The 26,324-nt window shown below is 35.4% G+C and overlaps 1 protein-coding gene across 4 annotated transcripts in view; it reads right to left on the reverse strand.

Moving 5' to 3' along the window:
- Window positions 1–26,324, reverse strand: part of CADM2 (cell adhesion molecule 2) — a 1,196,033-nt gene that overhangs the window by 88,191 nt on the left and 1,081,518 nt on the right. For all 4 annotated transcript variants that reach the window (XM_081086797.1, XM_081086795.1, XM_081086798.1 and 1 more), the window contains one exon: window positions 13,664–13,842. In XM_081086797.1, the coding sequence (XP_080942923.1) occupies window positions 13,664–13,842 (179 nt within the window). The remainder of the gene's footprint in view (window positions 1–13,663; window positions 13,843–26,324) is intronic.

Raw genomic sequence — 26,324 nt, forward strand, 5'->3', positions numbered from 1 at the left:
CAGGCCGGGCTGAGAGGTTCCCCTTCCAGTGCATGAATTTTCATACACTGAGCCTCTAACACAGCCGTGGGCAAACTACGGCCCGCGGGCCGGATCCGGCCCGTTTGAAATGAATAAAACTATTGAAAAAAAAAAGACCGGACCCTTTTATGTAATGATGTTTACTTTGAATTTATATTAGTTCACACAAACACTCCATCCATGCTTTTGTTCCGGCCCTCCGGTCCAGTTTAAGAACCCATTGTGGCCCTCGAGTCAAAAAGTCTGCCCACCCCTGCTCTAGCAGTATCATTATTTAATAACATGAATCAGTAATTGTGCCTAAGCTGGTTTAATGATTAATTATTGCTTCTTCTTCTTCTTTCTATTACATATGAGGTAATATTTAGAAATTCCTGCCAAGAGTTTCTAAGTTTAAATAATTACTAAAAATTTAAAATGCAGCATACTAAAAAAAAACTTATATTCTGAATTCAGTTTTTCAATGATTTTAAGTGTTAGAGTTCCAAATCATCACATTTAAAACAATACAAAAGTGCCCTTTTTTTCACATCCTAATGAAGGAATTAAAAAATATGCAACCACATTTTGTTATTCAGGCTTATTAGAGCACAACAGATCCTTTATAACCTTGTCAAAGTGAAATCAGTTCCAAAAAGTGCTGTATACAATAAATTGGAGAGTGGTACAGCACCTTTTTTCTAATAACGAGCTTTTCAGGTTAAAGGTATGTTCTGTTCTCTACAAATTCAGTGTACAATAATTTCTAACTTGTCAAGCTGTTTTGTTTTGTGGCAGTTTCTCTTTTTAAAAATGGCATTCTGGCCCACTCAGAATGGAGTTTTGAAGCAAAATTAAGTCTAAAGTGTCTTAGAAGCTTGTTTTTCTCCAAGGGCTAGTGTTCAATAGAAAAAAAAGGCCATTTAGTCTGGACTTCAGATGTCTGCTTCCTTTCTGCTTTACGTCAGTAGCTCCCTAGGATGGTCCCTGGGTAATCAGGAGTGGATTCAAACCAAGGATTTAGTGGAGATACAGGGACATCAGAATTCAATGTATGTTAGAAGTATTAAGGTAAGAAGTATTTTTTTTTATAGAAGCTATTCCCATTTCCTAACCTTAAAAATAATATGACATCATCAACCTTTTTACTGGTAATTGAATTGCCACTGGAAGCAATTGTAACAGAAAAAGTTTACTGTATCTGCTTTTGTTTTATGTTCAGCTACATGGCTTATAACATAAGTATGATGGACAACACCAAGGCTCTTAAATGACAACCATCAGGTTGACAAGGCCTCAACTTGCCTCCTCTTTGAGCATCACAACGCAACCTCATCTTCTTCATAGAATGGAACCCTTTTAAAAATTACATTTGAATAATTCATCCCTCTGATAGTTTCCACTGGCTTCACAAACTAAATGGAATCCTTATACAATAATAAAAAAGAGCTATTTTTGAAAAATGAAAAGTACTGCAATTTTAAACTGTAGGCGGTAACCAAGAGTCCTATGTAATTACAAGAAGAGTTTATGAATAAAATCAGTCTGTTATTTGAAAAAAGTGTATGCATTATTTTCTTTTAAAATACTCCTTTACATTCCAAACTGACAAAGGCAAAATTAAATGTAAAGTAGGAAAAAAAAAGTCTTTGAATTGGGTGATTCTATATTATTTAGGTCCAGCTACTTCAATATCGTGAGCACTCTTCTAAAAGTACTTTTCCAAAAAATAAATCAGATAATTTGATAAAATACTTTCAGTTCTGTAAAGATGCCAGTTTCCTAGGGAAGAATAGGACTATCGGTCATTAAAAGAAAAATACATTAAATGTGAATACACACAAGAGGAAGTGTAATGTATTAAAAAACACTGATTGAGAAATCCATATACTTGAATTTTTCATCTAGGTTATGTGATAATATAGCAGAGAGACATTTTGCATATAATTTAACCTCTACCCAAAGTGAAGCGTTTAGACCTAGACATTTATATAAGTACTTCGGACCAGATTGATACTCTAAATGAAAAACACCTTAACTCAAGAAACTTGTAAGTGCAGATATTTTTGTGTATGACTTTAGAGGATACAAAGAGCCCCTAAAGGTGTAGGTTTACATTTAAAAAATGCAATGACTTAAGCTCATATGATGATACTGTACTAGGCTACCAAAAAGATATAGGTTAAAAACCTAAACTGGAACTTATTATACAGCACAAATTTTAGTGAATTCTAATAATTTTCACATGCATATTTCTTTATTATTATTATTATTTTAAATTATTTATTGTTGAAAGTATTACATATGTCCCCCTTCCCTCCATTGTCTTGGCCCCCATTGTCGGTGTCCATTGGTTATGCTTATATGCATACAAGTTCTTTGGTTGATCTCTTACACATTTCTTATGTGACAATTTGTAAAGGTAGCAAAATACACCCAGATATAATATTTAATATTATAAAACTTTATTAAAATAAAATTTAAAAGAGAATGTGGGAGTGTTTCAAAGATTATTATTATAAACTTGCTATCCTATAACTTTACAAAGCACAATGGTACTTTTTGTGCCAGCATGTTAATAAGTACATCCACTTTTTTGAACCACAGAAGATAATCCCTAGTAAACACTAAGAATAATATTAAACAGAATTGTGAAGAAATACTTGTTGAGCTCCACTTTTAGTATCTTTTCTTATCACCTGTATTTTAATGTTCAGAGTTTTCATGCAAAGCTAGTTTTTTTAAACCTTAGAAATGATTATTTTAAAAAATTGACGCCTGCATAAGATTTAGTGATACAAATTAATAACCTTCCTCAAATAATTTACATTTAAATTATGCTCTTGATAAGGAAGTGAACATTTTACCAAAACAATTTATTTCTGATTGTGGAATTTCATATTCTTCTGAAATATTATAAATAATGAGGGGACCTTAAAAACACCTGTGAAGTTGCATCATTGTGAAACAGCAGTGAAAACACTTCAGTGTTTTATCTTTACTTAGAAGTCCAGGCGTAAATGAGAATGTTTATTTATTTATTATAGAATCCACAGTGTCTGATATAACACTTTGAATATAGTAGAGACTCAAGAAAGATTTCCTGAAATAGTGAAGCATTAGATAGTACAGCATTCTGATGTGGATTTTTAGGCTGTGTCTCAGAGATGTTTTATATTTGGCTATATATAAGAGATAATAGTTATCTTTATAAGAGATGAGATAGAGTTCCAAAAAATAAATTTTCAGTTAGTAACAATCATAGAATCTTTCAAAAAATAAACAGACATATGAAATCAAAGATTTCCATGAGATATTTTAATTTTTCTATTCACAGTATTCATATTGTACACTGCTTAACTCTATAAAGCACAATTTACATATGGATTGTCAAGTAAATTCATTTCACTTCTTTTCCTAATATAAGATGAAAGTTAAAGGTCTTGATTTTGGTGATCAATGAATGAATATCAATTATCCTGATTTTACTCAGAATTTATAAGTATATTTGTGTATATATATGTATGTAATTGGATATGGGTATGTGCATATGCATAAATGTATGTAAACATGCATACATATATATTTTTTTTCTTCTGTTGAAAAGAGAGAGACTGAGAGACAAAGAAATTTAATTGTTAAGCAAATATTGATTGTTTGCCTGCTATTTAGCAGGCATGTATCCCTAAGAGCTAGAGATACAGAGATAAACAAGATGTATAATATATCTGCTTTCAAGGAAATCATAATCTACTGGGTGAACATAGAATATATTAATTCATACAGATACATATGTGTGCATGTAATCTCTACACACACATGCATGAATATACTAGTGGCCTGGTGCATGAAATTCATTCGGGGGGGAGGAGGGAGTTCCCTCAGCCCAACCTATAGGGATAGGGCCTAAACCAGCAGTCGGACATCCCTCTCACAATCTGGGACTCGTGGCTCCTAACCACTCACCTGCCTGAGCACCCCTAACTGCCTCTACCTTCCTGCCTGATCACCCCTAACCTCTCTGCCTGCCTGCATGATTGTCCCTAACTGCCCTCCCCTGCCGGCCTGATCTTGCCCTCAACTGCTCTCCCCTGTTGGCCTGGTTGCCCCAACTGCCCTCCCCTGCCAGCCTTATGTCACTCCCAACTGCCCTCCCCTGCCAGCCTGATTGCCTCTAACCCCCTGTGGGCCTGATCTTGCCCCCAACTGCTCTACCCTGCCAGCCTGATCACCCCTAACTGCTCTCCCCTGCTGGCCTTATCTTGCCCCCAATGGCCCTCCCCTGCTGGCCTGATTGCCCCTAACTGCCTCTGCCTTGGCCCCCACCTCCATGGCTTTGTCCAGAAGGAAGTCAGACTTCCAGAAGATGGTTGGTTGACCTGGTATAATTAGCATATTACCCTTTTAGTAGTATAGATAGATTATATAGGCTAGGATTGCTCAAATAGGGGAGAAAAGCCTTTTTCAACAGGAAGAAATGCTCTTGACAGACAAAAACACATAATCCCTATATCTGGACTGATAGCCAGCCATATGCACTATACTGCCAAACTGGTCATTAAAAAATTGAACCACTTTTTTATACCTTACACCAAATAGCTATTCCCCTTAAAACCCCTCCTCAGCCCCCAGGTTCTGCCTTCGCAGTTCACCCAGATTAGGTTCTGATTGTTCAGTTTCTATGCCAATTAGCATCAAAAGCTCCGCCTCCTAGGCAGCCATTGGCTCCTCGCAGTTCACCCAGATTTGGTTCTGATTGGTTGGTTTTTATGCCAGTCAGCATCTCCAAGCCTATCACCAGGCCTGATCAGAGAGGAGGGCCTGATCAGCAGCCCATGCAGAGGCCTGGAGAGAAACAGAGGCAGGCTGCTAGCCAGGCCCAGAGAGAAAGAGGCAAGTGTTGATCAATAGCTGCCATGGAGGCTACAGATCAGACCCTGCCTCTATCTGTGGGTCTCTCTCTATCCAGGCCTGATCTGCAACCCCCTCAGCAGTCAGTACTGGGTCACTGCAACCACAGCAGCGGCAGTCACTGCTGGGTTGCCACGGCAACCAGGGAAACAGAAGTGATTGCATGGAGAATGATGAAATGTCACAGATGTCGGTTGGTATCATGTTATGTTGGATTTGGTACACTAGGGTAAGGACTTGGATTTTATACTAAGTATGATGAAATGCCTTTGGAGACCATTTAATTGGGGAAAGACAAAGGGATATGCATTTAAAATGTGTATATACTGTATCTATGTGGGAAATAGATTGGAGAGAGAGAAGCATGGAAGCAGCGAGCCCACTAAAAATTTTTTCTATAGTCTAGGCTGGAGATGATGGTGGACAGTGGACATAATTGGGGCATGGTTTGTCAATAGTGTCAAAAGATTGTGCTGATGAATTGGAGAGAAGGGGAGAGAGGAATCAAAGATAAATCTTAGATTCTGGAATAATCCATGATATATATCATTACAGTGCTTGTGAAAGCTACATTGTAAGAAGCTACAAAGCAATGTTTCTGTAAAATTTGTATCTTCTAGTTAGGTATGCCTTTGCTTCTGAAGACAAATACTCACAATTTCCCCCATGATCCATTGCACATTGCTTTAATTCTCTAATGAATGGATGCATATATATGTCCATAGAAGAGCTCCATACATTTTTGTAGAGTTACAATATAGCCTCAATTGCACATTAAATAGAGAAAGAAAAGCTATTTAAAATGTTGAAGTTGTTAAGTAGTAGAATCTTTCCTGCCTTCAGACAGGAATGTGAGTTTTTCTCCTGGATATTTGAGCCAGTGGTCCATCTGACTGTCGCAGAAACATTTTCTACAGAGTGCTACCAGTGAACAGAATTCTCACTCTGAAAGGTGAAAACCTAATCTATCCACTTCATGCTCATCTTAAAACAAAGACGTGGAATTAAGCCTCATCTCTGCTGAGTATGCTTGTACATATATACCTTTTAAAACGTTTTCTAATGAAAACAGTGTCCCTGGCTCCACTATTCGATCCCATTCTACTTTTCTCTGCAGAGCAACAGCACATTCCTGCAGTCAGAGGTGCCCCTTCCCACTGGCATCATAGCTATCCCTGTTTATTCATGTCCAGGAATGATGTGTTTTATCTCAGACATTAAAAAGGTACTGTTTTCAGACTCATCCAACTAGTGTAGTGTCTGGATACTCTCAACTGGAGATGAGAGCAGTAATCATTGGGCTCTTCCACTAGTGGCTGTTTATTATTCCATATGGATGTCTTTTCTGTCCTTTTCTTCCTGCACTGTATACTTCCATTTATGTCTCTAAAGAAGCTTCTCCAAAGGGAAAAAATGCTCATTATGAGTACACAGAATTAATTTACCAACTGGTAAGTCTATTTCCACGTGAGGGAACAGATTCTAGCTGAATTCCTTTTAATGTTCACTAGGCCGTACATCTGTCCATAATCCAGGCTTCTCTGTCCTGCTCCCCACTTCCGGATCTGAGTGCAAAGATTCAGTCTCACTTCCATCGTGATCTGTAGCCCCTTTCCCACCAGTACCACTAAGCAAACAGATTCACATAGCCTTTCAATGTGTCTAAATGTTTCATCCCTGGATAACTGTAATAATACATGGGCATGCGACTGCCAACTTTTTAGTCTAGCTACATATTTACTGTGATGTACAGAGTACAGTTTTTCATTTTAATGTCGTGGAAGTCCTCATTAGCTTTTAAATCACTGATAGTCATAATATGAATATGTGAATTAAATACTGTAAGACTAAGAAAGTACGCATTATAATCATATCTGCTTAATTCTAGTTTAAAATATATTTTAAAAGGAATTTAGGATATTGCTTTATGATATTTCTAATCTGTTTCATAATCATTACTGCATTCACCTACAGATGTAATGGTTATTTTGCTAGATTTAGGATCAGGTACTAATAACCCTAAAGTAATTCAATTTATGTTTTTTACACTAAGTTGTTTTTTGCTGCTTTTCTTTCTTTTCTTCTTCTTCTTCTTCTTCTTCTTCTTCTTCTTCTTCTTCTTCTTCTTCTTCTTCTTTTTTTTTTAAGATACTAGGTGGCTTAGAAATGTTTGTTAAGCTGAAAGAAAAGCTACTCTTTATTACTCAGTTTGGCTTTCTCTTATGGTAAACACATCAACTGAAATGGGGAATCTGCATCCAGAATTGAAAGTGACCTTGCATTTACTTTTAGTCTCTGGAAAAGATAGATGTGTAAATGAGCAACAAAACTTGGAAGCTTGGCTTGATGACAGAGTCTGTAATATCTCGGTGTGCAACTTTCTAAGTATTTTTGACATTTATTATTAACAATAAAAGCAGAGTGAAATGAAAGTAGCATTTGTACCAATTCTTTAAAAATAGAAAGGAATATTTAATGGCTTGATACCTTTCACTAGACTAAAGCACATATATATTTCTAGAAGTAATAGTATTTGCTACTTTTAAAATTAAAAATCTAAAACATTTCTTTTGTAATGTTTCCTACTCTAACAATAAAATGTGAGGAACCTTAGTTAATATGGGTGTTATTTTGAGGTAAAATATCCAGGAAACAAACAAACAAAAAAGCAATATTGCATCTTTCATCAGTATTCATTTCAACTGATACATGAACAAATAACCAAAGCAATCATAACATCAGCGATATTTTAGGGATATCAAGTCAGCAACTGTCAGTAAACTTATTGGCATTACAAAATATAAACAAGCTTTTTACTGTGTTTCACTTTCTACTATGATAATACTATGTATGGAGAATTTTAATTATTTATATACTAGAGTCCTGGTGCACAAAATTCATGCATGGGGGGTGGGGTCCCTTCAGCCCAGCCTGCATCCTCTCGCAATCCGGGATATTCCTCTCAAAATCCAGGACCGCTGGCCTCCCTGCCTGCTTGATCACCCCTAACCACTCTGCCTGCCTTCCTGATCGCCCCTAGCCACTCATCTGCCTGCCTGATCACCCCTAACCACTCGCCTACCTGCCTGATTGCCCCTAACTGCCTCTGACTAAGGCCCCCCCGCCTACGGTTTTGTCTGGAAGGATGTCCATGATGACATCCGGAAGGTCATTTAGCTGTCTGGTCTAATTAGCATATCACGCCTTTATTATTATAGATGTTCATAAAAATAAAATTGCTAGAAAAGCGAAATAACAAATAAAGTAAAAATCTGGAAATAAGCATGGTGGCTAATTTCATTCAAAATAGTATCATGCTACGTGAAATAAATCAGTGAGAGAAAGACAAGTATCACATGATCTCACTCATATGTGGAATCTAAGTAAGAAAATAAGCTGATGAACGGCATGGACCCAGAGACATGGAAGCATGGAACAGAGTGCGGAATTTCAGAGGGAAGGCAGTGGAGGGTCGGTGGGTGGGAGATAATCAACCAAAGACCTTGTATGCACATATGCATAACCCATGGACACAGACAATAGGGTGCTGAAGGCTTGGGTTGCGGGGTGGGGACGGGATGGAGAGGGTCAACAGGGGGAAAAGGGGAATAATGTAATATTTTCAACAATAAAGAATTATTAAATAAATAAATAAAAGCGGGAAAAAGTGAAGCTGAAAAATACCAAAAAGAAACAAAATAAGAGTAGTAAACATTAAGATAATGAAGTACTGAATTGTTATAAAGGTGTATTCATACAAGTAGAAAATAATAAAGTAATGGAATAAGTTAATAGTAGAACAGTGGCAAAATAATTTTAAATCTCATATGAGGGTTGTTATGGTAATAGGAAAAGAAAATTTGAAGAGAGATGTGGAACATCATAAAAAACTTTCTGGAGTAGTTAGTGCATCTCAGCTGTTATGACCTCTGGGACAACCCTGAGTAGGGTCCTCGGTGGAGCGGGTTCTCCACACATGCTCTAATTGGACTCCCTGCTTCTCTTCTATAATCTGGGCCTTCCATAGTAGTGTAGCTACTAGTACAAAAAGAAATATGTTGCTCATTTTTTTTCTACTTGTAAAACTGGATTTATTCCTGAACCCCGGGGAGGGCTTTGAAACTGGAGGTGATATTAAAGAGTTTCAGCCTTTTTGTCCATCTTCCATTTGTATTTTGAAGAGTGGTTACAAATTGCTCTAGGGAAAGTTGAGAAGCAATAACTTTAGGATTTAAGGGGAATATAGTAATTTGTGTTTCACACTTTCCTTAGATAGTTTCTCAAAATCTCCCAGGTGATATATGTTTCAAAATAATATTGTTTTAATCTATTGATGAAAAATGAATAGGAGCACTTGAATTGCTTCCAACCAGAAAATAAGATTAGCCTACAGTCATTTGTAATTCTTTGCAGCCATCTCTTACGTGATAAATAGGTATCTGCTAGATTCTCTATGCTGGAAGATCCAGATCCAGATAGTCTTTGCTTGGGAAGGAAATATTTTATCTAAATCTTTTCAATTTGATGTTGCATCAGAGAAACAAGGGTGATTATAACTTTTGTCCTACACAATATACCGTATTACTAATTTTGCTATATTGTGAAGTTTTTTATTACTCAGCAAGGGTTTAGAATATTCTTGTTCTTCAATATGGGTAACTTAGTTTATGCTTTGAATATTATTCAGGGAAGAGTATGGGCAGTGAATTATGTGTAACTCTTGAGTAAGTTTCGTATCAGGGTACTGAAATGATATTGCTGTTGATATCATAAGGTTACTAGTAATTTTTGGTGATCTGTTTTCAATATATATACAAATATTAAGTTATCATGATGTACACCTGAAACTAATATAGCATTCTATCAGTTACAGTTTAATAAAAAAGAAAATAAAGGACAGATGTGTCAGTCTTACGATATCTTTAATCCAAAAAATTTAGCAAATTTTTATTTTGATTAAATGGGTTACTGAACTTATTGGTTATACTCAGTCAAAGTGTTCAAAGATTTCTACATAGAGTTATGGACATAAAACTAGTCATGGGTTAACTAATCTTAAAATGGGAAAAATTGAATACAAAAATTCACATTAATAACAATTGTATATGATACACTGCACATGGACTGGCACCATGCTAACAATCACATTGCAAATTCTGACCAGTTGAGGACTTATAGATAAGGAATGCATGAATTGCCTATAATAAGGGCCATGACTCTCAAGGGAATTATTATGTGGTTGGGGGGGCTTTAAGAATATGGTGTCCAGAATCTTTGATTTTCCACAGGTATGCTTGTGTTTGTGCAGTATGTACATGTGCACCCTGTGTGGCAAAAGTGATGGTAGCATGAAAGGCTAAAAAATTCCAAGGTGTGGAAAGAGATCTATGGAAACCTGAGTAAACAAGGAATTCCAATAATATAATATTTTAATATAATAATAATGATAGTCTAATTTGTGCATCTCTATGTACCTGACATTGTGTTGGATACTTCTATTTATGAAACCTACCATTAGTTTATGAATAATCAATGAGTCCTGTGCTACTATTTTTAAGAATTCCAGACACTTGGACCTCATTCTTGCAGACTCTGAAAATCTACATCATTGTATGGCCATTCTCCTATAGCTCTTCTATTTTTGTATTATAATTACTTGGATGCTTAACTTATTTTCCATGTTAAACTCTACACTTCTTGATTGCTATTCACCTTATTTGTGTAGTTTTTTTATACTCAGTGGATAAATGCTTAATATCTAGTTAGTGAGTGAATGAATTTTTCTCTTGATCTGAGTTCTACAAATGGTAAACACAGCAATGCAACATCATAATCCAAGACAATCATATGAAAGTAATCAGCCATTCTAAATAAATAGCAGGATCCTACTAATAACACAAAAGTAACTGTGCTCACAAAAATTAATAGTAGAACTATGACTACTTATTTAACATTAATTTTTCATTGCTGAGCTTGTTAATAAAAATGCTACTTTCTTTCCTAAAAGAATCTCCATAATGCAAATGTTTCATAAGTATGTTTTATTCTACAAGTATTTGCATGTTCAAATTTGTGAGGCCCAGAATTTCATACTGCCAGTCTCAAATTACCATTTAAAGTTCTAATGCTGAAATTTGCAAAGGTGTAATTAGGAGGTGAAATAATAAAACCTTCCAGTGTCCACAATACAAAATGTCAGTGCTGCTAACAATTAAATGTGGTAACATTTAAATAATGAACTTCCATTGACACTCGAAGAATAAAATGTAGCTATTAGGACGACATCTACATAGCAGATGATTTCACAGGAAAGTGCTCAGACCTCCATCAAGTTAGGAATCAATAGAACCTAGGCAAGTGTGGTACAAAGGCAAGGTCTCAGCTCCTGAAAGGCCCTCTGTGCTAGAGCTATATTAAATTATCACAGCTAATGCAAACCAACCTTGGAGTAAAAGATAAAAGGGTGAAGTTCTCACAAATGATCATTTATCACTCCATTCCGAAATGCAGACAGCATTCATTACAGATTGAAATGCCACTCAAATTTCATCATTTAGTAGGGTTTTGAAACAGCCAAACCATTAACAGGGGAGAGCAGCTTTTTATATTTATACAACCAACGACTAATGAAACATTATACTCTGTGTGCAAAAGGGGTGAAAAAAAAACACCTTTATTTTGTAATGAACCCAATTGGAGCCCTTTTAAACACAGTGTAATATGGTCTCACTGTTTCATCGAGCCTCTCATTACTTGTGTCGATAATCCTGGGTAAACTACTGTTGAACTTCACAGCATTGATATAGTAGCATGAATAGCATTAAACTATGGGGTGCTTTTGACAAATTGTAGTTCAAAAAGCAAAGCCAAAAATTACTTCTTACAAAGTGCTTAGAAAAGCATTTATTAGAAATGTGTCAACTGCCAGCTACCTAAAGGCAGCTTGGCTACTCAGGAAATCACGCTGTTGGCTGGCTCACCGACACTTGGAACATGTGGATTTTCCCCACTTGAATTACTTTAAAAAAACAAACAACATTCTTTTTATTTAAGTATATGATTTTCTGCCACTCCCTTCTAATTCTATATTTTTAATTTCATATTGCTTTCGACATAATGTGACATGCTGTGCAACAATCTCCCAGGTCCCAAGAAACTCTCAGGTGAGAGACACACTTAGAAAGTTAAGGGTGAATCTGACTAGACTTCATTTACATGAGTGCATGATCTACACAGCCAGGTCAGCATGAATGGAAAGCTACTCCCAAATTACGCTCTAAGGATACACTCAATGATTCCATTCTCTCTGGAAGAAAGGTGGCAGGAGTGTCTACAAGGATTCACCACATTTAATTCCAATATATCAGTCTAATTTGATTAGGCTGATCTTTCTCAAAAGATGGAATATGCACAATTCATAATATGCTAGAAATTAATCTCTCGTCTCTACCTTCAAGATGTTTGTATGTGTACAGTCTAGGATAGTCTATTCACTGAGAACCTTCATTTGCCTTTGACAACAAAGTAGTATTTAGAATTAAGAGATTGTATACACTAAAGCAATTTGGAAGTAGAATATTAGCTTAATATATTAATTTTTATCCAATTTTGACCTGCATTACAGTAAAATAAATACCTGGGTAAAAACATAATACAATTATTGTTTCCCTAAATTTAAATATATTTTCAAAGAATTCGATTTTACCCCCACCCCCCAAATTCTTTTTTTGTAACTAACTCATGCTTCTTACAGTATTCTATAATTTAGTCCATGAGAAAATATATCAAATAAACCTACCCTCTTCATTATGTCTAAGATCCACTGGATTTATGAAAACATCATGATTTATGCAACACTTATTTTGAATACTGTAATAATGTGTAGAACACAGTACTAGTCTTAGTAAAGTTTTCTAGGTGAAATATATGAGGAAAATGTTCCACTCCACATAGCTTCTCTCTGTCAGAGGTTCATAATATACCCTGCATATTAAAAAGTTCTGAGAAATTCTTCAACAACGAAACCTGACTTACTTTGTTTATTGTGATAGTTTTCAATCTCATCAAAGTTATCTCTATCCAACAAAATGTTAGTGTTACATTATAAACAACATAATGTGGCTTTGGAGGTTGGAAAAAACTGGTACTTTTCAATTTTGTGTGTTAATATTTATTTCTGAATTTTGTTATATATACTCAAATTGTGAGGTTAGTGGAGTGGGAAAAATGTCTGTGGGTGTTTTAAATATTGTTCATAAGAAATTAACACAGTTGTCATTAATATTGCATACCTCTATTTCTGCTCCATCTCAATGACATTCTATCACTCTTTGTGAAACCAGTTACAGTGATTATAAGTACATTTAAATGACAAGTCAACCAAAATTAGCTTATGGGAAATATAATCTTTATGATTCTGATTTATAACTAAAAGCATTTATTTGTATAATTGAAAGAAAACCATTAATATAACTTAATAGTCACCACACAAAATTACACAATATATTTGTAATAAGGAAGACTTATCACAAAATTAATTTTTATTTTTAGCGTATCTTTTAATTTTATTTTATTAGTTTGACTCGGAACATGTTAAAAGTGAATCTTGGAGATATTTACACTTATGAGACCTTCTGAAAGAAAAAGAAAAACCTATTTAATTTTGTGTATTATTCTAAAGACTTTGAAAACTTTAAATAATTTTTTAAGGGATTCATTATTTCACATATGATGATGTCCAAAAGGTACTTACCATGTACAATGAGAACATACTCTGCACTGCTTTGGCCAATGGTGTTGGTGGCTTCACATCGATATGTACCGTTATCCGTTTTGTTCAGGAAAAGAATATTTAGCTCTCTACCACTCACAACCATCCGATCAGGATCTGGTAATTCTCCACCATCCTTTGTCCACAAAACAGGTTCTGGCCTATTGGATGTAAACACACATATAGTTAGAAAAATTAAGAAAATGCTACATATTTTGTGAATTAAATAAATCAAGCAGTTTATGTTTAACACCCATTTTGTGCATAAACATGTGCTAACTTCTATAAGGTACCAAAAGAACCATCATGCACTCACTCAGAAGATTTGAAGGGATGACAAATATACTTTAATTCTATCCTGCTTAACTAGGCAGGATATACACTTTCTTAGACATGCACTAAAAAAGTAATTTGTTGAGTCATCATAGGAGTCCCTGATATATAGTAGTTCCTGTGGGCCTGATCTGCTGCTAATGACTCATACTTGCTAATGTTTGGAGAACTGTCCTTGAGCTATTGGAACAGCTTTTTCACCAAAGGTACCTGGAATGATACTTTTGCACTAGGGCCACCACTGTGACACAGTTGTTGCCTGAGAACACTTAAAGCTTTTTCTCTTTGTCTCTCCTGCTTTTCTCATTCCCCTAAATGTTATTATTGATAGTTCTCTCATTTTTGCCCATAGTTTTATTAATATACAATTAACATGTAATGCTATATTAGCTTAAGGTGTACAACATAATGATTTGACATATGCATATATTGCAAAATGATTACCACAATAAGATTAGTTAACATTTGTAGCCTACATAGTTATAATTTTTGTGTGTGATGAGAACTTTAAAAATTACTGTTAGCAGTTTTGAGATATACAATGCTGTCTTGTTAACTATAGTAATCATGTTGTACATTACATCCCAGGAGTTTTTATTTTATAACTGGAAGTTAATACCTTTTGACTACATTCACATATTTACCCTACTCCCACCTCATCTCTGACCTCTTTTATTCAATATTGTACTTGATGTCTTAGCCAGAGAAATTAAGCAGGAAAAGTAAATAAAGAGCATCCAAATTAGAAAGAAAAAAAAGGAAAACTCACTATTTATAGATGTCATGGTACATATAGAAAACCCTAAAGACTTTACCCCCATACTTCCCCCAAATACAAACTGTTAGAACTAATATGTGAATTCAGTAAAGTTGCAGACTACAGAATAAATATACAAAATGAATACATTTATATACAGTAGCAGCAAACTATCAGAAAAATAAATCAAGAAAACCACCCCATTTACAACTGAATCAAAAAGAATAAAATACTTAGAAAAAATTTGATCATAGGTGAAAGATATGTACACTGAAAACTGTAAGACATTGATGAAAAACATTAAGAAGACACATAAATTGAAATATATTTAATTAAATTCAAAAATTAATATTGTTAAAATACCCATATGACCCAAAGCCATCTACAGATTCAATGCAATCCCTATAAAATTTCAATGACATTTTTCCAAAAAACAAAACAACAATCCTAACATTTTCATGGAACCACAAAGGCCCTGAATAACCAAGAAATTTTTAGGAAGAAGAAAAATATCTAGATGGATTACATTTTCTGGTTCCAAACTGTATTACAAATCTATAGTAATTAAACCAGTATGATATTGGCATAAATACAGGTATATAGATCAATGGAAAAGAATAAAGAACCCAAAAATAAACCCAAGCACAAGTGGTCAATTAATTTTTGAATAAGGAGTCAAGAATACACAATGGAGAAAGGACAATTTCTTTTTAAAAAAATATATATTTTATTGATTTTTTACAGAGAGGAAGGGAGAGAGATAGAGAGTTAGAAACATCGATGAGAGAGAAACATCGATCAGCTGCCTCCTGCACATCTCCCACTGGGGATGTGCCTGCAACCCAGGTACATGCCCTTGACCGGAATCAAACCTGGGACCTTTCAGTCCGCAGGCCGACGCTCTATCCACTGAGCCAAACCGGTTTCGGCAGGACAATTTCTTAAATAAATGATGCTGCTAAAACTGCAAAAAAAAAAAAAAAAGCTGGATCTCTATCTTATACAATACACAAAAGTTATCTCAAAATGAATGGCAGAGCTGAATGTAAGATCTGAAGCTATCAAACTACGAGGAGAAAACATAGACAGCAAGCTCCTTGATATCGATCTTGACAATATTTTTTTGTATTTAATACCAAAAGCAAAGGCAACATAAACAAAAATAAATGTGTGACTGTTGGTGGTCCATGCCATTAAGTCAACTCCGGGTGACCCTATGAATGAGTGATGTCTACAATATCTTATCCTTAATAGCCCTGCTTAGCGCCTGTACACTCCTGCCCATTGCTTCTTTTATGGAGTGAATCTCTCTCATATTTGTTGTTCTTCTTTTCCTGCTGCCTCATTTTTTCCAAGCAATGCTGTTTGTTTGTTGTTTCCCCAGAGAATCCTGCCTTTTCATTATGTGCCCAAGTGGGACAGCTTTTTTTTTTTTTTTGTAATTTTTACCTCCAGCAATGTTTCAGGTTTAATTTGCTCTAGAACACACTTATTCACCTACATGGAGGTCCAGGGTCTCTTAGAGCTCTCTTCCAACACCATATTTCAAATGAATCAATTGTTTTCCTATTAGCCATCTTCACTGTTCAGTTTTGGCACCCAAACAACATAGCAGCTGGGGATACAAGGGTGTAAATGACCTTAGCTTTTGTCTCCAATGACACATCTTTTCTCTTGATGATTTTTCCTAATTCATCCATTGCTGCCCTTCAAGTCTCAGCTTTCTCTTAAATTCATGACTACAGTCTTCATTTAAATTAATGACTGAACCAGAACAAGCAAAATCTTCAAGAATTTCAATATCTTCACTGTCTATGTAAGGTCATGTATTTCTTCTACAATCCTGATGTTTGTTTTCTTGATGTTCAAATGCAGTGATGCTTTGGTACTTTCTTTTTTTTTCATTTTCATCAGTAGCTTCTTCAAATCATTGCTACTTTATGCCAATAAAATATGTTATTTGCATATCTTAAGTTATTGATATTTCTTCCACCTATTTTAATCCTCCTTCCTCTGAATTTAGCCCCATTTTGACAGGATATGCTCTGTGTACAGATTAAACAAATAGAAAGATAAAAACGCATTCATGTCTGACACATTTGCCTGTAGAAAGTCACTCTGTCTCTCCATATTCTATCCTGACAGTGGCTTCCTGTCTGCAACACTGTTGATGTATCCAGATGATCAAGTGCTGGGGTACGTCACTTTCTTTCAGAACAACCCCTAGTTTTCATGATCCATGCAGTCAAAGGCTTTACTGTAGTCTATAAAACATAGACTTACATTCTTCTGGAATTCTTTGGAGCACTCCAGTATTCAGCAAATGTTTGTGATTAAATTTTGAATATCTTTTACATTGTTGAGTCCGGCATTTCTTGCTCCATGTAAGGTAGAAGAAGCCTTCATTGCATTACCTTGAGCATCACTTCACTTTTGTGGAAAATTAGAGCCATGGTCCTTAGTTACTGCACTTCTTGGAATCTCATTTATTGAAAATTAGGATGTATATTGAATATTTTCAGTCTGTAGGCCATTGTTTGGTTTTCCATATTTGTTGATATATCCTTGTTAGGATATTGACAGATTCAGTCTTTATGGCTTGAAGTAATCCCATCAGTGTCACATCTAACCTTAGTGATTTATTTACTTGTCCTCGATACTTTCAGGGTAACTTTGACTTCAGTTTCTAGAATCATAGGTTCTTCCATATAGGAATGTTCTTCAAAGGGTATCTGTCATCCTTTTGTCTCTTCTGTATAGATTTTCAGTAAATTGTTTCCACCTTCCTTTTATGTTCTCTTGGTTAAGAAATATTCTTCCTTGGTCATTCAGCATTAGTCTAGGTTTGAATTTTCAAATTTTCTGGTAGAGATCTCTTGTTTTTCCTTTATATGTTGTTCTCTTCTACCTCCTTACATTGACTAATGTAATAGTTCTCTTTATCTCTACATGATACTTATTGACAAACTGTGTTCAGGATTCCAGCCCTGTTTTTGTCATCTTTTACTTTTGCCTTATGTCTGCCTTTAACAATTTTTAGTGTTTCCTCTGTCATCTATGGCAGTCTGTCTTTCCTTGTTACCGCCAGCATTGCCTTTTCATATTCTTTCCTAATAATATTCCTAGTGTCAGACCACATTTCTTCTGGTTCTCAGTTGATTAAGTTTAACAGTGCAAATATCTTTTTTTATGAGGACTTTAAACCCATCAGGGATGTTATTTGTATTATATTCTGACACTACCATTCTTTCAGAGCTCTTCTTCAGCTTTACCTTAATGTTTGATATTCACAGTTTATGCTCAGTACCACAATCAACTAACAACTTGTTTTGTTTTGGCAGAGTGATTTGGGGGTCCAAACGACATATAGGACTACATCAAACTAAAAAGCTTCTGCACAACATAGAATACCATTAACAAAATCAAAAGACAATCTCCGGAATGGAATAAGTTATTTTCAAGTCATATATCTGATAAGATTTACATATCCAACATATATAAAGAATGGATACATCTTTATAGCAAATAAATAAATCAAATAAATAAGCAGGGGAACTGAATAAACATTTTTCCAAGGAAGACATACAAATGACCAACACGATATGCAACATCACTTATCATCTGGAAAATACAAAGCAAAACAACTTTGAGGTATCAGCTAAGACATGTTTTGATGATTTATCATCAAACAAAAAGAACAAGAAATACAAGGGTTGCAGAGGATGTAAAAAATAAGGAATCCTTCTGCACTGTTGTTGAGAATGTTAATTGTTGAAACCACTATGCAAAACAGTATGAAGATAACTGAAAAAATAGAAATATCACATGTCCCACCAAATCCATTCTGGGTATTTATCCTAAAGAAATGAAATCACTATCTCAAAAAGATATATGCATCCTTTTGTTCATTGCAGCATTATTTACTTAGCCAAGACATGGAAACACCTACGTGTCCATCAATGGGTAAATGGATAAAGAAAATATATTCCAGATAGAGTAAGTATTCAGCCATAAAAAATAAGGATAGCTTGCCCTTTGAAATAGATAATAAACCTTGAGGGCATTATTTGAAGTACTAGAGGCCCGGTGCACAAAATTCGTGCACTGGGGGGTGTCCCTCAGCCCAGCCTGCACCCTCTCCAATTTGAGATCCCTCAGGGCATGTCTGACTGCTGGTTTAGGCCCGATCCCAGAGGGACATCCCTCTCAAAATCTGGGACTACTAGCTCTCAACCGCTCACCTGCCTGCCTGATTGCCCCTAACAGCTTCTGCCTGCCAGGCTGTTCACCCCCTATCTGCTATCCTGCCAGCCTGATTAACACCTAACTGCTCCCCTGCCAGCCTGATTGCCCCCAACTGCCCTCCCCTGATGGCCTGGTCACCCCCAACTGCCCTCCCCTGCTGGCCTGGTCGCCCCCAACTTCCCTCCCCTGCCAGCCTGATCTTGCCCCCAACTGCCCTCCTCTGCCCACCAATTTGGTTCTGATTGGTCAGTTTCTAAGTCAGTCAGGGTCAAAAGCTCCACCTCCTAGGCAGCCATTGTCTCCTCACAGTTCACCCAGATTTGGTTCTTATTGGTCAGTTTCTATGCCAGTCAGCGTCTCTGGGCCTACAATGGGGCCTGATCAGAAAGGCAGGGCTGATCAGCAGCCCTGGTGGAGGTCTGGAGAGAAATGGAGGCACAGCTACTGGCCAGGCCCAGAGAGAAAAGAGAGGCAAGTGCTGATAAACAGCTGCCACAGAGGCTACGGATCAGACCCTGCTTCTCTCTTCAGGCCTCTCTCTGAGCCTGATTCGTAGCCCCCTCAGCAGTCAGTGCTGGGTCACCGCACCTGCTGCTGTAATCGTCAGTGCTGAGTCACCTCGGCAACCCAGCACTGATTTCAGTACTGACTTCCGGTTGGTCAAACCTCTGGTCGTGATGGAACCTGGGTTTTTATATATTAGGATTATAAGTCAGATAAAGATAAATACTTTGTGATTTCACTTATATGTGGAATTTAAACACACAAACACACACACACACACACACACACACACACACACACCAAAAAAAAACTGAATTAATTGAAATCTCTTTGAATCACACACTTGCAAAGAATTCCCATCTCAAAATTTGCTTTTAGGAAAGAAGACAGAAATAAATCATGGATTTCTGCCTTTAAACATTTCACAGTATTTTATAATTATTAATGATGAGAATGGCTATTAATAATACCACAATGTGTTGATGATGGTAATTATCCAAGATACTTTAAATACATTTTCTACAGTCTTCATAAGAACACTTTGGTGCATATAATTTAAAAACTTTAATTCAGCCCATCTGAAATAGCTCACTGTTTGAGTGTGACCTATGAACCAGGAGGTCAGGGTTTTGATTCTGGTCAGGGCATGTGCCTGGGTTGTGGGCTCAATCCCCAGTGGTGGGTGTTCAGGAGGCAGCCGATCAATGATTCTCTCTCATTGATGTTTCTCTCTCTCCCTCTCTCTCTTTGAAACCAATAAAAATATATTAAAAATTAATGCATATGAGAATATAGGAGATTAGAGATGTATCTAAACTCTGTTCTGACTCCATTGTAAATTCTTAGTGTACTATCTCATGCTTTCTAACATGGTGAATATTTTCTTAGTTCTTCAGAATTTTCTAATTTAAACATAATTTAACACATAATCTACAATTATTTTTGGAAAATATTTAATTATTTGTTTATTTTGGAGAAAACACTAAAGTTATGGATACAATAAGAATATATGTCTTATTAAGTGGTGGGTATAACTATCACACATTTCCTAAGAAAAAGATTACATTTTTTGACAAAATTTGTCAAACAGATAAAATTTGTGAACCAAATAATAATAAATATTGTAAATCCTATTGAAACAAGCAGATTGGAAATCTTATAAAAGAATTTCTTAGTTTAAATAGTAAAAACTTGGAGAAAGAACAAAGAAGACAGTTTTATTAGGACTGTACCCATGAAACTTCTGAAAGAGGATTCTATGAAAAATAAAATATAAAATATCCAAAGCTATTGGAAAATATAATAATTTATATCATCTAATTACATGGACAACTCACTTTCATAGTATCTTTTATAAAAGCCACACCATTAATACTTTTCAATTTGATTCATATATCTAACATCTGTTAGTTATTATTTGCATTTAGTAATTCTTATTTTAAAACTGTTAGCCTGAATAATCTTGTACCATAAACTCCCTTTGAGGTTCAATAAAATCATGACTCCATGCATTAAACTGAAATATTAGAAGTTATGTTCTTTCTACAAAGCCATATTAAGCCAACTTTAAAATAACAGTTAATAACTACTTAAGGGATGTATTTTATTATAATAAGAGGCAATACTTTTTTGATACATAAGTCAGTTTTTTAAACACAGACAGATATGATTATATGCATGTAAACATGTTTTCATAAACTTAAAAATTATGCTACCTACCCAAATCCAAACTGTCATAATTTTTTCTGCCAATGTTCATAAGCTTTTAGTCACAGTTTAATGACTCCTCTGTAAATATGTAATTAAATGTAGATATATCTTTTAAAATAGTATGTATAAAAATAAAGACCTAGATACATTTTCAAGTTGCCAATCTTTATATTAAAAAAACCTTTTAAAAAGCCTCTGTTTTAAGATATAATGAAAAATAAACTAAAAATAGTGTTACTGCTGACACTAACATTGCAGATTTCTAGATCCTATGAATATATGATAGTAAATCTTCAAGATGGCAAAAAGTTAGCACTGTAAGATATGATATTAATGAAATGAAAGAGCGTATGCATCAATTAAAAATAGCCTACACATATTCCAATTAGTACTTAAAATCTTCACACGTCTTAATAATCATAAAAATATAAAGTGGTTCAGCCAGTCTTGATACAATTTGTGCTTCATCTTAATAAAGAGGACCTCCAGGCTTTTTCTAGTTGGGACCCAGAAATGATTGAGTTTCTTGCCGCAATGAGCAACATTCTTTCCTGCTGTTCAGGCAACCAAAGGATATCATTGAAAAAGTGGTTCCAGAGTACAGTTCCTACGGAATATGCTTAAAAAGAGTAGGAGCTAGACAGCAGGCTTAACAGAATCAGGCATTACACTGTTTAACTTCATAGTGAGAATGATATAGTTGATCCAGAGAGGTTCCCCTTTAAAAGCCCAAATATTTAGAAGTTGAAAATATTATCTATGAGATGAAATTTGATTTACATTTCTATTTACCAAATATATAGGGTTAAAAATATTTTTTTTTATTTTCCCATGCACCTAAAGATATTTTTGTAGTAATTACTTCCTAAAATGACATAAAACAAAGAAAGCAAATATGGTCATACATTTATTCTCTTGTATTGTAAGGCTTTGCTGAAGATTTTAGTAATATATATATTTTACAGGTAAAGGCCCGGTGCATGAAGTTTTTGCATGGGGAGAGTCCCTCAGCCCAGCCGGCTCCCTTTCCAATCAGGGACCCCTCGGGGGATGTCTGACTGCCTTTCGCAACCTGAGACTGCTGGCTCCTAACCGCTCACCTGCCTGCCTGCCTGAACACCCTAACCACCTCTGCCTGCCTGCCTGATCACCCCTAACGACTTCTGTCTGCTGCCTGATCACTCCTAACTGCTCCCCTGCTGACCTGATTGCCCCTCACCACCTCTGCCTTGCCCTGCACCTCGAACCCAGGATTCCTTCCTCTAGCTGGTCGCAGGCACCCGGGACCCAGGCTTCCCTCCCTCTGGCTGGCTGCAGGCACCCAGGACCCAGGGCACCTTCGCCTGGGCCGGCCACAATTGCAGGCACCTGGGAGCGCGGGGTGGGCGGCGTGTCCCTCTTCTGGGATGCAGGCACAGATGCAGCCACTGGCACCTGAGACTATGAGGTGGACAGCTTGTCCTTCTCCCAGGCTGCAGCCTGGCTGTTCCCCATTCCTCTCTCATTAGCTCATTTGTGCCTGGCTGGTCCCCATTCCTCTCTCATTAGCTCATTTGTGCCTGGCTGGTCCCCATTCCTCTCTCCCCAGTGTTGAGTGCCTGAGCTGTTCCGGTGCAAGGGCACCAGGGCATGAGGGTGTGAGGACCATTTTCATATTAGCTCTTTATTATATTATTGATTTTTAGAGAAAGAGAAAGAAAGAGAGAGGGATGAAATGTCGATTTGAGAGAGAAACAGTTTACCTCTCTTAGGCACCCTGACCAGGGATTGAACTCACAACCTAGGTATATGCCCTGACTTGGAATCAAAATGGCAACCTCTTGGTGTATTTGACCATGCTTCAACCAACTGAGCCAACAGGCCAGGGCTATCTTAACAGATATTTTTAAAACTTTTTAAAAACTCATTTTTTTGTGTACATATCTAATAAGAAATTCTTCAATAACTTTAACAACTTTCTATTTACAAATTAGCATTGGAAAGAATTGTCACAACTCTCAGACTATCAGTGTATTTATAATCTTGAACCAGATAAAAATCTATTTCATAATTTTCACTGAAACTCTTTAATTAGTCTTTGGGATATTTATTCTATGAAGTTATGCCAGAGTAACAGTCCCTCTAATTCTCCTAAGTGTATACGAGATTATTCACTCCCTAGGTAGTGATAGGAACGGAATCTTGCTAAGCCCTCATTGCTTTCATTCTCTCCTGTAGGCTCAAGCTTGAGAACACAAATAAAAGATAAACAGTTCATTGTGGAAAATTCAGTTCCATGATGTCTCCTGTAGGAAAAAAAAAATTATTCTGGTGTCTTTGAGGAAATGCATAGGAGTAAAGGTCTTTTTAAGTTTCGTATGGATGCATACTTCATTGGCTTTCTTTTCCCAAATGGTTATATCCTCTTTGAGTGCTTTAATAAGACAGTACATTTGGGGCTTTAATACTAAAGTTAATCTTATGAAATTAAACTGATATTTCCCAGATAAAAACACAGTCACTGTAATAGCACTCAAGTAAATACTTTGCTCTGGCTCGAAGGGGAAAAAGTATATATATATATATATATATATATATATATATATATATATATATACATTTACTTTAATATAAGACAAAACAGGAACTTATAGTAATAACTCAGTGCCTTAGGTACCTAACTTATATGGCACATGAAATGATTACTGCCTTTATTTCAGTTTAGAAATTTCACAAGTGGCAGTAGATGTGATTGGAGTTTTAATATCAGGGAGAATTTTTTAAAGCCTTATTTTTCTCTATTTCTTGTGATATTTTCACTCTAAAGTGAGAGAACATGGTAGGAGTTATGTAAATTTCTTGTATCCCTTTTCCCGTTTTAGGAAAAAAAACTTTTAAATCAAGAATTATACTGCCCTGGACAGATTCTCAGGTGGTTAGAGCACCAAAAGGTGGAGGTTTTGACTCCAGGTCAGGGCACATGCCTAGGTTTTGGGTTTGATCCCCAGTAGGGATGGGAGGTTTATGGAAGGCAACCAATCAATGTTTCTCAGTCACATTGATGTTTCTCTCTCTCTCCCTTCCTCTCTCTTTAAAATAAATAAATACATATGCTTGGGTGAGGATGTCTTAAAAAGAATTACAATGAAGGACTATGCATAAAACTCTCATTGTTTATGCTAATTTTTAGAGAAATGGCAGGAGAAAATTAAATGCAAATTAATTGATAACTAAGTTTGAAATTGGGCTTAGGCAGAATATTTTAAGTTTTAGATTTTTGAAAAGAAAGATTCTGAAAAAACTCTAGCCTATACAGTTCTCCAATGGGAAGATTGAGATTGCAACCATAAGACAAAGCTCAAAAAATGCCAACCAAATGAAGAAAAAGGGAAAAAAAGAGAAGAGAAAGAAAACTAGAAGCTGGAATCACTTTACTGCTTTTTTAAAAATTTAAAATATAAATAAACAGCAAGTTCAAGTAGTTTTAGAGTTCTGAATTCAAATCAAAATGTAATTTTTTAATGAGTCTCTTTTGGAAAAGAAGGATGTGCTTGCTAAACGTAAGAAATAGAAAGGAATTACTTGTGGAGCTATTTGTATACTGATCATTTCAGATTTAAAGACACACAAAGGAATATATTTATTATTGCAAATCAAAAGAGGTGTTTCTGAGCATAGTTAGCAAATAACATTCTGTATAGATTCAAAGTAATGTTTTTAATTATTCTAAAAATCTAATCTCTTGAAGGATATATCAAGTTGTGATTTTCCCCCTCAGATTTGATTGTTGTGCAACTTAATTGTAATGTTTATTTTTATTCCTGGTATTGATTTCATAGTTTTATGGGAAAATTTTTAAGAAGTAATATAACTTCTACTGTTTTCCAACTTGACTTTAGATGGTTTACTTATCACAATTTGGGCTCATTTTAAAACACAATCAATGAAACATTTATGTGTCTTCATTATATATAGAATTTGGCTCAAGGGAAAACAAAACTTCAGAAACATAGTAAAATAGTCTTCAAAGAGTCTCAATGAATTTAATTACAGAGACTGTTCTACTTTTATACTTATATCTTAAGGCACACAAGAGATCAATGAAGTTTTCGTTGCTGTTGTTGTTAAAGACTATATATTCTGACTAGAAATCTAATAAGTTTATACTAATATTATTAATAAGTTATTGATAAACGAATCTGTGAAAATTTTGGACCAGCATTATAAAGGATATAAGGAAAATAAAGTATCTCTACTCTCTGTAATATTATATTTTAGTAGTTTATATGTCATCAACCATTACACTTGCCAGAACATAGTAAGTAGCCTAAATAAGTTATAAGACATCATAAAGATTTCATCACACCTAAATTGGAAACATTACAGCAACCTTTATGAAAGATATAACTTTGATTAGTGTCTTTAATTATGATAGGATTTTGACTGGAAGAAATGGAAGATGCCATCTCATGAGGAGTCAGAACCCTACATGTTTGTCCTCCAGAAGCCATATTGTTTAAGATATAAATTTAAATATGCTTAATCTCAGGGAAAGAGAATACAGTTGATAGGTAAAATTGCTTTAGACTAAGCTAAATTAGGAAAAAGTTAAAAATACTTGATACGATAATAGCATTAGGGTCCTTTGATAGTTGATTGGAAAAAGAAAATGTGGTACATATATAAAATGGAATATTACTTGGCCATAAGAAAAGATTAAATACTGCCATTTGTGACAATATGGATGGACCATGAGTATATCAAAATAAATCAGACAGAAAAAAGTTAAGAACCATATCATTTTATTCATATGCGCGATATAATACTGAGAGTAACAAATAAACAAACAAGAAAAAAAAAGGAAACTCATAGACACACACAACAGTATTGTGGTTACCAGTGGGAAGGGGGGTGGTAAGGTAATAAAGGGTAAAGGAGGTAAAACATATGGTGATGGATGATGATGAGACTTTGTGTAGTGGTCACATAATGCAACATACAAATCATGTATCATAGAAATGTAGACTTGAAACCTATATAATCCTATTAACCGATGTCATCCCAATAAATTTAATAATAAATAAATAAGCAATAAAGGGCCTTGAGTGACAGACT

This window comes from Myotis nattereri (assembly GCF_964212035.1).
Source record: "Myotis nattereri genome assembly, chromosome: 3".
Lineage (NCBI taxonomy): Eukaryota > Metazoa > Chordata > Mammalia > Chiroptera > Vespertilionidae > Myotis > Myotis nattereri.